The sequence below is a fragment of the Aythya ferina genome (assembly GCF_964211825.1).
Source record: "Aythya ferina genome assembly, chromosome: Z".
Taxonomy (NCBI): domain Eukaryota; kingdom Metazoa; phylum Chordata; class Aves; order Anseriformes; family Anatidae; genus Aythya; species Aythya ferina.
In genome coordinates, this window is record NC_140299.1 from 26,492,946 (window position 1) to 26,512,050 (window position 19,105).

The following is a 19,105-nucleotide window of genomic DNA, read 5'->3' on the forward strand; positions in this document are numbered from 1 at the left end:
GCCGAGCGGAGCGCTCCCTCTCGGCCGCTGCGGGACCCGCGGGAGCCCCGCGGCCCCGTGCGGGATGCGGGCTTACGTGACAGCGCTGCTGCTGCTGCTGCTGCTGCTGCTGCTACTACTACTGCTGCTGCTGCTGCTGCTGCTGCTGCTGCTGCTGCTGCTGGTGCTGCCGCCCGCTTCCCCCACGTCCCTCCCCCGGGTGTCACCCAGCCGCTTTGCATGCGCTGTCCGCCCGCCCCCCGCCCATATACCCCTTCCCCGCTCCGCCGCCGAGGCAGAGCTGCGGCCCGGCGGTGCCAGCAGCAGCAGCAGGAGGAGCAGCAGCGGCCGCCCCTTTCTTCTTTTTCCTCCTTCTCCTTCCCTTCTTTCTCCCCTCCTTCCCTGCTCGGCCCGCCTCCCTCCGGCGGCACCACCTCCGCCCGGCAGCGCAGCCTGCCCGGCCGCCTCTCCGCGCCCCTCCGCGCCCCTCCGCGCCCCGCTGCCCTCCCATGCGCGGCGCTGCGCCGGCCGCGGAGGCACAGGGGACGCCGCGGAGCCGCTGCTGCTGCTGTAAGTCGGTGCCCGGCGAAGGGAAGCGGGAGGGCTCCGCACCGCTCCGGGACGGGGGGATTGGGGTAGGGGGCTCCGCGGCCGCGCTGCGCCCCGGGCACGGCACGGACCGTGCTGCCCCGAGGTGCCGGTGATGGGCACCGGGGGTCCCCGCTGCCCCCGGGGAGCCCTGCCGGGGGTCGCGACACACCCCGGCGGCGGTGGGGAGGGACCGGGAGCCGCGGGGCTGGCTGCGGAGCGGCTGCGCCTGCCCCCGAGCAGAAAGTTTTGCACGTGGTGGTGGGTCTGTAAAGGGCAGCGCAAGGCGGCCGGGCTCCTCTCACTGTTTCTGGGGAGGAAAACTGAAGTTTTGGTTTCAGAGAGGGCGGGGAGGGGGAGTCGCTTGGGCATCGAGACCAGGTGAGCTGCGGGGAATCCAGAGCCGGGTTTCTTTGTCTGCGTGCGGTGAGCAGCGCTGCATTCCTTGCAGGAGCAGCGTGCTCTGCTTTCCGTCCCGCTGCAGGTCCCAGGAAGCCGCCAAGGTCCTCCTGGAGGAGCTGGGGCGGGATCGGGGTCCGGCTCTGCGGGGCTGGTGGCAGCGCTGCGGGGCTAGCGGCTGAAGGCAGGACCGGTTCAATCAATGGGACGTACAGCAGACTGCCTCTCCTCCAGCCGTTTCACTGATCCTGCACAAAATTCAACCAGCCCCAAGTAATTACAGGGTCGTAGTAAAATGACTCTGCACCGTGGCTGTGTCAGTAATTTGAAAATACCTATTTTTACGCTTGGTTTAGGCTGAGACCTGCATGCTGCTGAGCTCCAAAGAAGTAGGGCAGGGAGTCTTGTTCAGCCTTAAAGTAGTGTTTACTACTGGGCTGCTGTGACAAGTAGCCTGTTGAAGTGTAATTATAAATCAAAGTCTTGGTTGAACCTCTGCTCCTAGATAAAATCTATATCTGTAATTTGCTGACCACTTCTTGTCTTTTACATACAAATATTATTATTTCTAAAGAAAAGTTGCCTGAAGGGAGTTGACTCATTTTATTCAAGATGAACATTTGCTCACTGACTGTAAATTACCTCCGCTGAAGAATTTGAGGCTTGCATAATTTCCAGCAGCAAATAGAGAAATCAGAGATGTCATTTATGCCGTTTAATATTCCAGTGAGATTCTGGACCCAGCTAATTGTTAGGACCTGCTAAAGGACGCTTACAGAAACACTGCTTGTTAGTAAATTGTGATAATTGCCTTTAAGGGTGTTTGACTAGTCCATGTGTGAGCTAATCTCAGCAACCACAGCGGAGGAAAGAGATGCGTATAGATATGTATCTTTGCTCTGTTTGGGGAAATATGTTAGCTTATCTTAAATGTGAATTGGCATACTTTGAATTCTTCTCAATAGATGACATTGCGGTGATAAAGGTGATGTTACTGGAACAGTTAAAGACCAGGGTATGTGAAATGGACAAGTGGTTCATAAGACATGACATCACTCACAGAAAGACACGGTCTTCTGTTCTAGTGGGGTGAAATGCTGAATGCCTTTCTCAGGAGCAGTCTGAGAGCCTATCTCTCCATTTTTTAACAGTAGCGTTTGTTACTGAGGCTGTGGGTGGGCTTGGGTAACGTGCAGTGATCTGTTCCTCCCCTCTGCATATGGTCTGTAGCTCACTAGCCTCCAACGTGTGCTTAGCTGCAGGGTGGGTTTTTTAAGTTTGCATCTATTTTGTTGTGGTTGTGGGCTCGTTCTGAGCGATCGTTCGCCAGTGGTGCTTGCAGGAGTGCAGAGCCCCGTGAAAGACCTGAGCGGCTGTGTTTGCAGCCTTTGACATGAACTTTACCAGCCCTGTTTCTGAATCCTCTCTGCATGGTAAAAGAAAGTTTTCAGTGTGTTCTGAGTTCCCCCAGCATATAGGGGTACAGGATGAGAATCATGTTTCCTGGCATGCTGTAGAGATCATGGCACGCTTAGGCTGTGGTGTCTACATTATCACTTAACTGGGAGAGAGAGGAAGGGGGCAGTGAGCATCTTTAGTCTTCAGATCCTAGTGACTCTATTGTCTCTGATCAGTGGGTGTTTAGCTCCCATTCTGCTCCCTGGCAATTAGACCTTGCAGGATTAGTTCCTCAGTGCCAGGAAAGCCAAGCTGTAGACATCTAGTGAATGCTGTGTGCTGCATGGTAATGGCATTAAAAAAGGTAAAGTCTGTGGAAGTTTTAGAAACTTGCAGGGGATTCTTTGCCAGTGATGGGTTCCCCTTCCCATCTGTGTCTCTCCACGGTTTGTGTGCTAATGTTTTGAGCCATGACCCTTTCTGTAATCCTTCAGTTCCAGCAGGTTTCAACCTGAGAGTGTATGGTCAGTGTAGTCTTTTTGGCTATAGATTAAGTGAGTAATTTTAGCCCAAGATTAGTGTTCAGGATCCTTGAATGGCATCTCAGTCTTTATTTGCCAGACTCTTTGCCAGTTAATACAATTGCATTAAAGATTATTTCATTTTTCTTGTAAAAGGATTTGTGCTGTGAGGATGTGCCATCCTCCCTAAATTGTTCTGTGCTGAGTGTTAATGCATTGCAAAGGCTGGCTTAGGGAACATGGTTTTAAAGCTCCTTTTCAGACTTTTGCATGGTAGAGTGAGCCAGGTGCTCTGCCTTGTGGCTGTCATGAGAAGTGTTCCTTTGCAGTTTTGGAGGAGTTTGGACTGAGCACTGTTTACTGAGCTGTATTGCTTGCTCTTTTCAATCCTATTTGAACTGCACCAGGGAAGTCGTTTTCCAGATTATAGGAAATGAGTTATGGTAGTTTTGCAGTAAGGTGTCTCTTTGTTTCTTAATTGGTGTTGGCTTGGGGGTGGTTTCTTTTTTTTCCCCTGTGACTGAAGTGAAAGGTATATCAAAACCTTGCTGTTTTATCTGACAAATTGATTATTCTGTATATTATTTAGGGAGGAGGATGGTGCTGACTAAGTTGCATCTAATCTGTATTTGTTGAAGAGTGTGTGTATATTCCATATGCACAAGCAGGATGTTCTTAAATGGGGTCTGTTGGACAAATGAATCATCTGTGGTGTTGATTTTGTTGAAGGTTCTGGTCATCTGAACCTAGAAAAACAAATTATTTAGTAAAGTTTTTTGAGGGTTTTCAACCTCTTGTGTCATCTTTAAGTGTGAAATGCAGGAATAGAGTTGTACGGTATTGCTTAAACATCCGCAGGAATATGAAAATGTTTGAGTCTGTGAGAGGGGGAAGTGCATCCACGTTAAACACCTCCACAGGCAGCCCTGGGTCATGCTCTGACTTTGAGCACTGGGAGCTTCCCAGGTAGGCTCTCACCCTGTTCCTTATTTGAAGATGGGACTCTGAGCATGAGAATATCATAGTTATTAGGGAAGTCTGGTTTTCTTCTTTCTCCAAGCTTCCTCTGCAGAGAGAAGTGAGATGATTACAATAGCAATCACAGCCATAGCTTGCACTGGGCTCCATATGCTCCACCTCTTATTTGCACTGTGGCTTTTTGGCCGTTGTCTAAAAGTGGTTGCCAGTATTCCTCCTACTCCATGTGCTCCACTCTGTTTTGGCTCAACTCTTAATTAAATCTGGAATCTTGCTCCTTTAATCACATGTAAGCCTACATATCATGGCAGATAACAGGAATATTCATCTCCAGAGAGAGACTGAACAGCTCTGTGTTTGTCAGGAGTAGAAGAACAGTATGGGGTATGCCCCATGTGTTTTATGTCTCCTCCACACCTCAGAAGTAACCAGCAGCTGTCAATGGCTTGTGCTCTGAGTACCTGACTCTTGAGGTAGCTCCATCACAGCGATGCCTCAGTGGCTTCAGCTGACAATGAAAACACAACTTTTTGCTGACTCTGGCCACATAAATGCTGTATCATTACAGCAGGCAGCTGCTGGCAGAGTTCGAGATGTAATCTCTGAAATACAATCATAATATATATTTTTTTAGGGGTTTTGCAAGTTTAAACCTATGATCCTTGCTAGGTTTTCCTTTTAAGGCTACCCTTTTTCATTCTCTGCTGTTGCATATGGAATCATTATACCAAAGCGAAGCTTCCTAATGGGATTAGTAGTTTTTTTGTTCCCTGTGCAGCTTTTGACATTCCTTAGGTATTCTGTCTGGTAGCTCTTCCTGCTATGATTCAGTACAGGAGAATGTTTCAAGCATGTGCATGTGTACATATGTAATGAATCAGCTGGTCTTGATTGGGGAAGGGTGAGAAAATCAGTCCTGGTTCCTTTTCTTTCTCCTCTGACTTACATGCTTGCACTATATTGCTATGAAAGTTGGAGATCAGGTTTCCCAAGATAAACCTGCTCTTGGGCAACAAATTTGGAGTATGTCATTTATGAAACTCATCTAACAAAAAAAATAAACACATGCCAAAGGTAGATGCAATTCTCTGTCCACTCATCTATAAATTAGGGCTTTTTCCCATCTTATAGTGAATAGTAGATACACTTTTTGATATCTAAAAGGAACAATGAAATTATTTGTCTCATTAATTGTATTATTATTTTTGTTTGTTTGTAGGTGTGGAAGAAAATGTCAGTCAGCATGCATGAAAATCGCAAATCTAGGGCCAGTACTGGCTCCATAAACATATACTTATTCCACAAGTCATCCTATGCTGATAGCGTCCTTACTCACCTGAACCTCCTGCGTCAACAGCGTCTCTTTACAGATGTACTTCTCCATGCCGGAAACAGGTCATTCCCCTGCCACAGAGCCGTTCTGGCTGCTTGCAGCCGCTATTTTGAGGCAATGTTCAGTGGGGGGCTGAAAGAGAGCCAGGACAGTGAAGTCAACTTCCATAACTCCATTCACCCAGAAGTCCTGGAGCTGCTTCTGGACTATGCATATTCCTCCAGGGTTATCATCAACGAGGAGAATGCAGAGTCGCTGCTGGAGGCTGGTGACATGCTGGAGTTCCAGGACATTAGGGATGCTTGTGCAGAGTTTCTGGAGAAAAACCTTCATCCCACCAACTGTCTTGGCATGCTGCTGCTGTCGGATGCTCACCAGTGCACCAAGCTTTATGAACTCTCTTGGAGGATGTGCCTTAGCAACTTCCAGAGTATCAGTAAAAGCGAAGACTTCCTCCAGCTGCCCAAAGACATGGTAGTGCAGCTCCTTTCCAGTGAAGAATTAGAAACAGAAGATGAAAGGCTGGTATATGAATCGGCTATCAACTGGGTCAACTACGACCTCAGTAAGCGTCACTGCTATCTGCCCGAGCTCTTGCAGACGGTGAGGCTGGCCCTCTTGCCAGCCATATACCTCATGGAGAACGTGGCAATGGAAGAACTTATCACCAAGCAAAGGAAAAGCAAAGAGATAGTGGAAGAGTCGATACGATGCAAGTTAAAGATCTTACAGAATGACGGAGTGGTCACTAGCCTGTGTGCCAGGCCCCGTAAAACTGGCCATTCGCTTTTTCTTTTGGGTGGCCAAACCTTTATGTGTGACAAGCTGTACCTGGTGGACCAAAAGGCAAAGGAGATCATTCCGAAGGCTGACATACCAAGTCCACGGAAAGAGTTCAGTGCTTGTGCCATAGGCTGCAAAGTATATATCACTGGGGGACGGGGATCAGAAAACGGAGTCTCCAAAGATGTGTGGGTGTATGACACTCTTCATGAGGAGTGGTCCAAGGCTGCTCCCATGCTGGTAGCTCGGTTTGGGCATGGCTCTGCCGAGCTGAAGCACTGCTTGTATGTCGTAGGAGGACACACCGCAGCAACAGGTTGCCTTCCAGCTTCCCCTTCAGTATCCTTAAAGCAAGTCGAACAATACGACCCCGTCACCAACAAATGGACCATGGTTGCCCCACTGCGAGAGGGAGTGAGCAATGCAGCTGTAGTCAGTGCGAAGCTTAAGCTGTTTGCTTTCGGTGGTACCAGTGTCAGCCACGACAAGCTGCCCAAAGTTCAGTGCTACGATCAGTGTGAAAACAGATGGACAGTACCAGCCACCTGCCCCCAGCCCTGGCGCTACACAGCTGCAGCTGTTCTGGGTAACCAGATTTTTATTATGGGTGGAGATACCGAATTCTCTGCATGCTCCGCTTACAAATTCAACAGTGAGACGTACCAGTGGACTAAGGTGGGAGATGTGACAGCCAAGCGAATGAGCTGCCATGCAGTGGCATCTGGAAACAAGCTGTACGTTGTTGGAGGCTACTTCGGCATTCAGCGATGCAAAACGTTGGACTGCTATGATCCCACATTAGATGTATGGAACAGCATAACAACCGTGCCCTATTCGCTAATTCCCACGGCGTTTGTCAGCACATGGAAGCACCTCCCCTCATAATTGTGTGTGTGTTGCAATTAGAAATTATCAGGTAAGAAACAGCACCTTTAAATTCCAGAGTAATAATGTTTTTCACAAAGCTTTTCAGCCGCAGCTCTGGGGAGGGTGAGTATACGCAACCCACGGGTGCAGCTGGAGCAATGAGGCACATACGTTCATGGGCTGCTGTAGGCCAGACACTGAGGCTGTGACAAAGCCAGGTGTTGCAGGTAGCTTGCCACATTCCCTGCATCCACTGCTCTTCGTGGAGCTTTTTGCTGCATGATTTAGATGATGAAAAATGTTATTTTTGCTAGACCCTGTGCTAGTGGGGAAATGCAGAGAATCTTTTGAAACCTGAATCCCACTCTACATTTAAATAGCAAATGCATGCTAAGCAAGGGTTCTGTGCTATTTTCCTGACTGCACAAGCCAAGTCACTGTATATCCAGTAGCTGGGATTGTAAATCCTGATCTGAAGCATGATAGTGAATTCACTTGCATTTCCAGGCAAGCAGCATGCTTTCCTCTTTGGGGAAACTTGCTGACTTACATCCACGAACGGTGTTTTACGAGCACTTCAGGCCTGGTTTTCTATCTCGCCTAAACAGCAAGGTCGCATCTGCCTGGACTAAGGTTGAATTTGGCCCATTGATACACTTTAAAGTACATATTTTTCAAAATATTTATGGACATATATGTTGGACTAGATGTAGTGTCAGGAAGACATATAATTAATATTGCTGGCTGAAATAATTACCAGTCTATAGCACACAATGTTCCAAAACAATTTAATTATACATAATGGGCCAAGCTCTTACCAGTTGCAACTTCAGCATTGTGTCTTCTCACAAGTAAGTCTCTATGTGGCCTCACTTGTTTCATTCTTGTAAATTTCTGATTTTTAGGAGGAAGGGAGAAAACATTCATTAAATAAATAAATAAATCTGGGTACCTACACATATTGCCAACATCCTTCAAAACTCTTTTTTTTTTTTCGTGCTAGACTGCTACCTGTTCCAACTAATTCCCGCTTTTCCTAATTTTTATCCTTCCAAGTGTTGCATCACTTAAAATATGTTACTGAACTTTTTCCAGAACTGTTAGTCTATGTATTTTGCAACAGATCTGGCTGACGCCTGCTAGTGTTGTATTGCTTTTCTCCCCCTGGGAGACCTCAGAACAGAATCGCTGTTACCACCAGCCAAACAAAGAAGCATAGTGGCGTTCTTAATCCTAAATAATCTGCGTGCCCTGTGAGTGGTAACTTGGTTTTGGATTTGAACTGTGTGCAATGGGACCATGAAGGCAGCCTGGTTAGAAGGTACAAGACAAGTAAATGCAGCTGAAATAATTACACGAGCTTTGCATTTGCATCTAAGTTACCTAGAGGTGCAACTGAAATAGGTTCTCCAGAAATTAGGAAGAACAGCTCATGTTTAGAGACTCCCAAGGTTCAGACCATAGTGGTGTGTTGGATTTTTTTTTTTTTTCTTTTAACTTTTGCAGCTGGAGACATTTGCCCAACTCTTGCAATAAATGTCAAGCCCAAAAGTCTTTGAAGCAGTGTAGATAAAAGAATACACTCTTGAATTTAGTGGTAGCTGTGAAGTCCATTTCTCTCTGTAATCCTCCAGGTAAACTGAGGATTCACCTTGCAGTTGTCTTTCAGCCAACTGGGAGCTTTGAGTAGAGGACATGAGATCTGACCTGCTGCTTCACATGGGCCTGCACAGAAATCTCATATGAAATTGGGCAGTGTTATCTCCTTTGTTTTTCCCAGACCTAGTCTTGAGAAGGCAGGGCAAACTGTTGAGGCTCACCACATCCGAGGTGCTGGGGTGACCGCACAGCCTGATGGAGAGCAAAGCAGGCAGAAGGCTTGATTTCTGTGCGGTGGCTTCCCCACTCCCTGGGAACAACATCCTTGGTCAATTCCTACTACTACTCACTTCCAGCAGTTCTCAGTGTTATCAGAACAGTAGTATTGAATGCCCGGACTCAGGTCTGTGCCAAGAAAAATATTGACTTATTCTTCAGAGACTGACTTAATTGTTCTAACATTTACAGTGCATGAGATGGCGTGTTATATTTTGAAAGCACGTCCTCAGAATATAGCGGTGCAAAAAGCTTTCATTTGCTTTGCAATATCTTGTTAAAAGCCATTACTTTAGCTTCACTAACACACAAGATAACTGAATGAATGCAACCGCAGACTGAAATCTCTCCAATGCTGTGTGCTCATCCTGCAAAAAGTTTTTTTTTTTTTTTTTTTTTTTTCTTCTCCACTGACTCCTGCTGCTTTGTCAGTGGGTGGGAGGGACAAAAAGGAAATTACTTCTGATTACCCTCTGTTTTCATGGCGCTGTGTGGCCCCAATCTGACAGTTTTTAGGAAAACCAGTCTGCTTTGTCCCTTTCCTCAAACTTGGGGCTTTTGAGTAGGTTGGGGATATTTTTTCATATATGTATGTATATATATATGTATGTATTTGTATATATGTATATATATATATATACATATATATATACATATATATGTATATATATATGTATGTGTGTGTGTATGTGTATATATATACACATACACACACACATACACACACACACATATATTTTATATATATATATAAAAATATACATATTATATATACATTTTATATATATATAAATATACATGTGTTTCATATACATATATTATATGTATATGCATGTATGTGTGTGTGTATATACACACACACACACACACACACACACACACATATATATTTTATATCTATAGATATATACAAAAGTTTGTCCCATAACAGGAAAGGTTGTTTTAGCTTCAATGCTTCTGTGTGTGTTTCAATGGGAAGGAAGAATGACATGCTACACTGAAGAATGTCTAGATAATCAACACTAAATGCAGAGACCTTTTTACTTTTTTTTTTTTTTTTTTTGATAACCTGTTTCAAGCCCCAAACTGCAAAAAGGCATGATTCTTGGGGTTGTTACATAGGCTTCTGTATTTCCTATAAGTGTTCCCTTTTGTGCCTTAGATATAACAGCTTGAGAGATTCAGTATGTTGAAACGAACTGTGAGTTCACTGGAGCTTCTTTGCATTGTAGTGATGGAGGATTTGACTCTGAAAATGGTAGCAGTGCTGTCAGAAATGACTGTTAACGAGCTGATGATGGTTTGGAAGCTGGCATTTTAATATGGTGTCAAAGAGAAAAAGGAAAGCACAATCTCAACATCCAAAGGCTGAATTTTTCATTGAACAATCAATTTTTATAAAAGACTCCAGGATAGAATAATTGATGCATGGTGCATTGCTCTGTGAAAAGAAATGAAGCAGATTTCTGCTCTAATGAATAGCAGAGATGTTTTAAGTAGGGGGATTAATATGACCCTTTCTATACTGTGAATAAATTCAATTCAGAGTTCTTCATGGTAAAAGGAAGCATTGGGGTGAGACACCTTCACCTCTCCTTCTGCTTTATTCCAGCCAGGTTTGCTGTGGCCCAGTGACAGAAAAGCTTTGTGTGCAGCTGAGCTTCTGTAGAAGAGAAATGCACAAGCTTATTTCACTTAAAACAAATCCACAGACCCTGTAAACTGACGTGTTAATTTTGGGGTAACATGGAAATGTTAAAGTATGCAGGACACAGAGCCCGTCGTGTGAAGCAGCATTAGACCAGTTTGATTTCATTTTCCAATGACTGGATTTATAGCCAAAAAATTAACTGACATCTTTCTGGGGGTCAGTGGGATGGTTTGCTAAGTAGGTCTAATAAGGCAGAATCTGACCCTAAATAATTGTCGTGGCTGGTTTATTTATCAGTAGTTGGCTATTACACAAGAACACTAAGGTGGCAGGGGGCGGAGAAGCCCATCAACTGGATTGTATCCTAAGCCTAGCTTTTAGATTTTCTTTGACGTCTAACAAAAACCTTATGGCATATTGTCTCAGCAAAACCTTTTAAGCCTCCTCTCAATCTCTCTGTCTCTCTTTGTCCCCATGCTTTTAGTTTACTCCATTATTTGGAGAAGAGAATTGGAACCTCAGATCTGGAGAAATGGTTTTAATGAAGAAGAATCATTCAGCATCTCTTGCATTTGAAGAAAATCATCTGCACCTTGTAAATTACCTAACCTAGACATGAAGGAATGGGAGGAAAAAACTGTCTTCAGTGCTTCAGCACGTGGTTTAAATATGAATGAATGAATGAACCTATGATCTGGTCCTTGTGCTAGTAATTGTGGATTAATGCCACTGTTAATCAGTCCTTCAAAAGAGATAGGACTTCTCCGAGCTGTGCAGCACACAACTCCTGATTTCCATGGACTCCGCTGTTTGTATGTGAAATTTGGAATGGTTGTCACCTCCCTTTGTGACAGCTTGAAGTGCCAGCACCAGCTGCAGGGGAAGCAGGCCAGGTCTGAAGCAGTGCGATGCCGCTGTGGTTGAAGAGGCAGCGGCACGGCTGGAGAATCCCACTTGCTGGAGCGTGCTGGTCTGTGGGCAGTGCCTACAGCATCTCCTGGACCCCACGCTGCAACATGCAGCGAGTGACCTCCTAGATAAGGAAGAACACAGTGGTGAAATGTTACTGCAACAGTGGGGAACAAAAGTGATATCCCTCAAATGCTCATTGTTCCCTTTCCTCCCTGTATTTATAAGTAATTCAGACTGTCCCATTCCTGTTACGTTACTTGTTGTAGATATAGTTATTTATTGTTCTGTGCTTGCATGCTGAAACAATGCCTGCAATTGTCTTCATGTTGTAAGGGCTTGTGTGAATTGTCGTATGTTTTGCACATTTTGTGATCGCTGACTTGCTCTGCTGCACAAAGAAAGAAAACTGCTGGGTAATGGTCAGAGGTGGGAGGGAGGGAGGGGTGGCTTCCTGGTCAGAAATGGAAGGATTACAAGGCAGGATCTTAAATTACACCCATACTAAAGGAAGAAGCCATGGAGGTCACTTTCTCAGGCCACCAGCTCCCCAGGTTGCTTGTGGTGTGTCTTGTAGATGGTGTCCTTGCTACATGCCATTTGCCGGTCATGCCTTTCAACTTCTAATCTGGAAGCAGCCAAAATCACTTGCAGCTCTCTCTTTGTGCAGCTACCTGATTGCAATGCAAATACTGTGGAATAGCTTCTGGATACCAAGCCCAGGTGAAGTTGTTGTCCAAAGTTATTTATTTATTTATTGGATTAGAAAAGGGGATACTTTCAATATTAGCCACATCGACCTGAATGAGTGGAGTGTGGCTGATTCAAGAATAAAAGCAAAAAACCTCAAGATATGTTAGTGATGAAGTCTCTCTCTCTTTTTTTTTTTTTTTTAAATAAAAAATAAAATAAGGAAAAAAGAGCAGCAATTTTGCACTGACCAGATTGCCTCATCAACTTGGATTTCAGATGATCATCTGAGTGGGCAGGTGTGAAAGACCCAAGTGCTTTAGCAAAACTCCCATGGGGATAGAAAATGAATTTCAAAACTCCTAGTCTTAAAAATAACCCTCAGACTCTTCTGCCTTTTGTTTCCATAGTCAGGTATGTATGTAAACACTTGGTTGCTCAGGAGCATCAGGTACAGTCCTGAGAAACTAAACTTACTTTTAAATATGTATTTTTTCTGTCTGGTCTTGAGATAGACACAAACCTACTCTTTTCCTTCTGGACTTCAGAAGCTTATTTTTCACAGGTGCTTTCTTCGCCAGATTCTGTTATGAAGCATGTATTGTACTGTGTTTTTTTTCTAAATGTTTCTGGAGCCCAACTTAACTGGCACATTCAGTAACATGGTCAGTGTGTGCTGCGGTATAAGTAAACAGCTGCATGCGTGCATGCGAAACAAAAATAGTCACATTGGTGATGCTTGCCTTTCTCTGTGTGACAGTGGTGTAGCAGTAGTTGTGAAAGCTTTGTCATCTGAAAGTATTTACACTGGTCACTGGAAGTTTCTCTGTGCTGCCTTAAGTTTGACTTGGTGTTTGGAGTAGACCCTTACGTTTCAGAAATAGAGTACTTGGAGTTCTGTGAATACTGAGACAATATAAATTAGCAAAGGTATTAGCAGCTTTTTTTTTTTTTTTTTTTTTTTTTTTAAAGGTGAGGCCCAGCTAGATGCAAACAGTTATAGTTCCTCTGGTTAAACCGATTTGTTGAAATGATAGAATAAAAAAGTGTTTAAACCCACAGCCTCCCTCTGCCCCTCATTGGTTCCTTTCTCCTAGCTGGCTTTCAAGCAATAGGAAAACATCTTAGGTAGGATAGATCTCCCCTCTGTATCCCTTTGCTTGCACAGGTTGTCCTGCTGTAGGCTTGAACTGCTGCTGCCTCGCATCTTGTGGGTTGCTCCCGTGAGTGCAAAGTGAGCTATCACATCAGACATCCCGTGTTTTGCATGTCCTCTCCCCGGGCGCTAGTGACTGTGCAAGGTACAAGGAAGTGAAGAACCAGGTCCTCCGGGGCCCCCTTCCTTGAGTAAGGGCGTACAGGTTCAAGACCTGTTTTCCCCGTCAAACTGATTACAGTCTGGACGTGGAGCTGCTCTGCACCTCTCTGCTTAGCTTGTGGTAGAAATGCTCCGCGGCACCGCGCAGCTTCCAAAAGCAGGATGAGTTTTCTGCAGCTGTTTCCAAAGTTGTGGTCTGCTTTCGAGCCCTCGATACTAATTCCTGTGTGTAGGCCAGAGGAAGCTGGAGCCAGGGTGGGCCTCTGGCTCTGCAGGGAATAAATGTGCTGGGTTCTTGCTCTGAACTGGTGTGGGGATCCTGGCTGGCTGCTGGACCGTGCCCATCCTGCGAAACACCCTGCGCTTTGAAGCGAGCACAGTTCACAGTGGAGTGCACACAAAAACCTTGGCATAAGACGAGAAGGTTCCTCTTATTTTGCAGGCTGGTTGCTGTAGAAACATGTAACAAAGGACAGCCTTCCTCTTCTGGTATAATTGTGCAGCCCCTTTTCTCTAGGTCTGACACCTGTCTGAATAAGAGTGATTAGAGCAGAATAATGTTCCCTTTCCTGGCTATTGAAGATGTGGTTCATGTACTAAAAGAAAACTGTACAAGTGAAGAAGTAAAATGTCTATGTTGTGTCTTTTTGTTTGCTACTACGTCTTAAGGTTTTGTAAAACTTGCATTTTTTATTTTTATTTTTTTTTTCACAATGTGAAACTGAAGGTCAATAAATTATTTGAGATTTTCTCTCCATGGAAGTATGATTCTATGACTTGTTTAGAGTGTTGTCTCTTCTCCCTTCCCCCCCACCCCTTTTCTCTCCATCCCCCAATGTTTTGAATCCATTATAATGTTCTTTTCATGTCCTCTTATTAAAAGGACATCAACAACATGCAGTTTACTGCTTTGGTTTAAGCTTCTGCTTCAGTTGCATTTCCCCTCCCTTTGTTCTGTTCTACTGCTGTTACTATGATCTGTATCTCAAAGTTCAGCAGCTAAATCTCCGAGAGCCTCAAAACATTTAAGAACAGGAAATGCAAGTTTGCTGGTGCTTGCTGTACAGTTCAGCTAGTGCCTGATATGACTTGGAAGCGGTATTAAGGATCTCGAATCCTTCATAATTATTTGGCAGGAAAAAAAAATGCTGGCTGTGTATAAAACATTCCAGTTGTTTTATATAATATATACACAGAGCCAAACTCTTTGATCTATTAAGCTCATTTACATGTTTTATATATATATATATTTATGCTATTGATCTATGTTGGCTTGACATCTCTTTGGCCATGAGGTGTCCCTTACCTTTGTCCTGATCTAAAATAATGTTATACAGCAGCACATACCCTGGAAGTTCAGTTCCTCAGGTCTGCTAAGTACTGGCCTGCCTTCCTGCCTAGAAGAGGATTTTTCTCCAGTACATTGTGTTGGTGTGAAGGGGCACGACCTTTCTTACTTTTTTTTTTTTTTTTTTTTTTTTTTTTTCCCCACTACCTGCTCTCCAGTTCCTTCCACAGCCCTAAAGAAGGAAAAGAAAAGGAGGCCTCCACTGGCCACAGCGCAGAGCAAGGAAGACACTGGTGCTCCAGTTGCTGTCACCAGCCTGTATGGCCTGGATTCTGGCCCTGCGAGTAAACTTGCAGTGCTTTTTCTGCATATGTAGAGAAATGCAAAGAAGTAGCAGGAAGTATTGCTTTCTGCAGGAATTAACTTTTCTGAAATCTTCTATTTTATTTATATCAAAATTCCTGTAGCTACCCCTTGAAAGTCACAGAATTCTTCAGGGTGTTTTTCATCCCCCAAAAAGCCAGGATTGCAATATTGAGTGGCTTACAAGGCCTAAGCACTGCTCAGCTTCCCGGTGTTTGAGGTATCCACAATCAGTCTTGGCTGGGGGAGTGCCTTAGGGAATCTTGAGATACGAAGGGTATTGGAAGAAATCAGCCTTCTTACAGAATAGGGAAAAGTTACATCAGTTACCGTGTTCATTGGAAGCTCTTTGCCGGACAAGAAACTGTGTTTTTTGGGTTTACATTTAGCCAGCTAAGTGGCACTGGGTATGAACACACTGATGTGCCCTAACTCACTGGTGTCATTTTAGGGTGTGCGGGTCCTTACTGGGGAGCTCTTATACCACCGTGGATTCAACCTCTTTTTGCTTGGTTCTGAATGGGGAAGACTCACACTGGACATCCAATACGTACAGTGAGAATTTGAAACAGATAATTTGCATTTAAATTTGAAATATAGCCGATAACCTGGAAACTAGACACTTGCAGGGCACCAGCACTCTCCATGATGAGTGTGGGCAGTAAAAGTCTTCAATGAGCAGAAAGGTATCAGTTTGCCAGCATTGCAAAAGGCTTCATCAGGCATGCCTGGATGGTCAGCCCTGACCTGGGCAAGCCCCAAAGGCTCTGTCTGTGTTGGCTGTGCCTGGCATCAGTCTCTGGCCCTGGGCTGGATGGCGTGCAGCAGCCCACAGCTCTTCTAGCAGCCCCTCATGCTGGCAGTAGCTCAGGTGGCTGCTGGAGCACTCTGGCTCCTGAAATCTACTCAGAAAGCTCAGGAGTGCAAGTTTGCATGGGCCAGAAACATGCTGGGTATCATTCAAGCACTTAGCAGAGCAGGTGATGGTGTTCCAGTGCCTGGGAATGTTCCGTAGCATGGTTTAATACATTGCCGCAGTCATGGCCAGCGCATCTGGGTGGCATCATGTTAAGGGAAAAACGCGTCCAGGAGAGGTGGAGACATACTGCTCCTCCAAATGTTGTGGCATCAGAAGTGCCAGGAGGAGAGAATGCAGCCACCCACGAGTGTGTGAAGAATGGTTTGTGCTCCTGAAGGCAGGAGATGGGAGTACCCTGCGGGCTTTGTGGCACCAGACACAGTGTCTTCTCAGTCTGATTTCCAAAAATGAAAATGGAGTGAAAATCTGCCACCAAGAGACACCTTCAGTGTCCAAGCAAGAATATACATACGTGTCCTTATCCTCAACTAGCAAATACCAAATGAGACAAAGTTAAGGCTCTTTGCTTTAATGTGATGATAATATGGCCTATCATGAACATGTATATGTGCATGAACTATACAGGAAGACACATAAATATCATAGAGAAATATACAGTTGATTCAAATCCTTACATTTGTACATAGGCACAGCATGAAACAAAATACAAGCTCCCCAGTGGGTAACATATGCACATACACAACAGGACCATCTGCCCTGTGTGTGCCTTTAATAATGGCCCATGAGTTTTGAAGTATTAGTACATGTTAGAAACTGTGCATTTGAATATAAGACTCACCCTTAAGACTGAAAAAGTGCATAAGGCAATGACTGAGAATTAAAATGTGTGATTAAATAAACAACAAATCTCCTTTATAATCATTTTTAGGCTATGCTTCTGGCCAAGCAGTCCTTTGACAGTCTCAGAAAACCAAATTAGACAACGTGTCCTTTTTTGTGTGTGTCCATCCAGTTACCCTGGAAACCACCATCTTTATCTCTGAAGTGATGGGGAATGGTGAAGGAGGCAAAGCCATAGGAATTTCTGCCAGGACCCCTCCTAATCCTACTCTCATGTTATCACACATTTAGTAAAATACTTTATGCTTGTATAGATGAAATTAAGTTCATTTGATATTTTGTAATTGCTGAGCCATATTTTTCAGTCATATCCCATGCTCTGATCCAGAGGCAAAGTTTATGGTTGGTTGTGCTATTCAATTGCAACTGGACATTTATATAAGCCAGGGTCGCAAATACAAACCAACACTTCACATATCTGCAGATATTTCAGATATTTCACAGCATTTCAGGCTGCTGTGTAAGACCGGCTGTGGAAACCTGCATTTGTATTCATGTTGCTAATCAACTGGCTTGTGAGCATTTAAATTATTTACAGGGATGTTGTCTCCCAGGGCTAACAGAAGTAGGGGGGGCTTGCCACAAGGTAAAGATAAGTGGTCTGGTGTTTTAGATAGTGGTCTTCTGTAAGGAACAATAGCTCTTCCAGGAAGAAGGTTACTGTTTAGCTAAAGAGAGCTGATAGAAACCAGACAGGTTTAGAGCACACTCAGCAGCAGAGTACTTGCGCTGAATCAAGGTGCTATCCTGCTTTGCAGTGTTGAGAGGTACTGAGCAAAAGAAAGAAATATGTAGGTCTGACTTTAAAAAGCATTACATTTTCTTTTCAGATCCCAAACTAGAACTGCCTTGCCTCACAATTACTTTAAAGAGTAGTTCAAAGCCTGGCAATCACTGCAAAAGGCCTCATGCAATACAGATTTTCTTCCGGGGAAAACTGCTGTCTGGGACAGCCTGGCTTGGCCTGTGGGAAGTGGCAGAATAAGCAAAGGTTAGTGAGTGGGCTGGAAAAGTGTGCCTGTGCAGGCAGATTATTGTCAAGATGTTCATTTCCACACCAGTTTATTCCTCACTTTCTTCCATCTTTGTTCTCACAGACCATTCCAGCCTCTTAGATCTGTTGCCCCATCCCACCAGAAGAAGTGGAGAGCACTGAGTTAAGCAAATATGAAGAGGACAAAGGGAGCTAACAGAGGTGGAAAGCAAACCAGGCTGAAGTCAGGGTGTTTGTGCTGCCCGGTGGCCCTAAGACCATCCTGTGGATTTATGAGGATATACAAATAGATTTAAGAAGTGAGGCTGGGTCAGTGGTCTGCTCCAGCTCCCACCTGCGAGCCCTGCCAGCTGTGTGAAAGCTGGTGCAGGACAGGCAGGGATTTCATCCTGATGAGACAAAACTAAGGCAGGGAGAAGCCATCTCCTACAAACTGTTGTGCCAGCACAACTTGGGTTCAGAAGTGATTGCTGTTGATGGCATTTGCTTACAAACTGCTACTGAACGTGACCCAGGACCTGCATCCCCCAGCCTGATAATCCCACAGAGGATCTGCCTCTGTCTCACTCTACCTGAATAGAAGAGCTTTAGCCCCTTTTTCACATAGTGATCAGCTGTTCGAAGCTGTGTTTGGCACTGGCCTGTGTCTAGCTGTTTCTGGTTAACTTTGCAAAACCCTGGAAATACTCGTGTCATAAAGTGAGATCGGATATGTTGCGTTAGCTAGTGTTTTGTCAGCTTTAAAAGGGTTAGTCATCAGTGCTGATGCATGTCCTCCTCTGTTTAGCTGAACCATGCCTTTCATCTGTGATCCTGAATAAAAGGTTCTGGGACAGCTGGGTGCGTACACACTTGGTGAAAGTGGCAGGAGCTGCCCTGTGCTCTTTGCAGCCTCAAAACGCCATCTGTGTTCCTGCAGGTGTTTTGTACCAGAAATTATTTGCAACTTTGCATTTTCAGCAAATCAACTCAGGTTGACAGAAACACCTCCCTCCTCCCTGCCTCCTACCTGTATGAAAATACCACTCCTTTAGTCACAGAGTATTTTTAGCACCAAAGTGACAAAAGACAAGCCACAGTTCCAGCCAGTGATGCTGTTTCCCACCCATTTTGTTCTTTCCTCCCATCTATTTTTCCTCACATAGTGTGTATCTGCAGGTACTTTTTGCAAATCCCCTTGTGATGGACACTTGTTTTGCTTGGTTTGCTGTACAAACAGGGAACATTTTTCAGGGTGTGACAGGAAAGCCACCTGCCTATGTCCCGGCTGCAGCATGACAGCGAGGGAGACTCCACTGTAAGAAGGGAACTGCTTGGGTGAAAAGCCTCTGATCATGAGAGATGCTCTGGGTGAGCAGTATGGGCTGTGTGGACAGAGTCATTTATAGCACAGGTGGTGACCATGACACCTTGAGGAAAACAGGAGCTTTTTTTTTGCAGCTTGAAATTAG

The 19,105-nt window shown here is 44.8% G+C and overlaps 1 protein-coding gene across 1 annotated transcript; it reads left to right on the forward strand.

Moving 5' to 3' along the window:
- Positions 1 to 290: 290 nt before the first annotated feature.
- Positions 291 to 14,046, forward strand: ENC1 (ectodermal-neural cortex 1). The gene is made up of 3 exons (XM_084503129.1): positions 291 to 549; positions 5,083 to 6,895; positions 10,857 to 14,046. The coding sequence occupies exon 2, from the start codon at positions 5,095 to 5,097 to the stop codon at positions 6,862 to 6,864; it is 1,770 nt and encodes a 589-aa protein (XP_084359255.1). The 5' UTR covers positions 291 to 549; positions 5,083 to 5,094; the 3' UTR covers positions 6,865 to 6,895; positions 10,857 to 14,046.
- Positions 14,047 to 19,105: the final 5,059 nt, after the last annotated feature.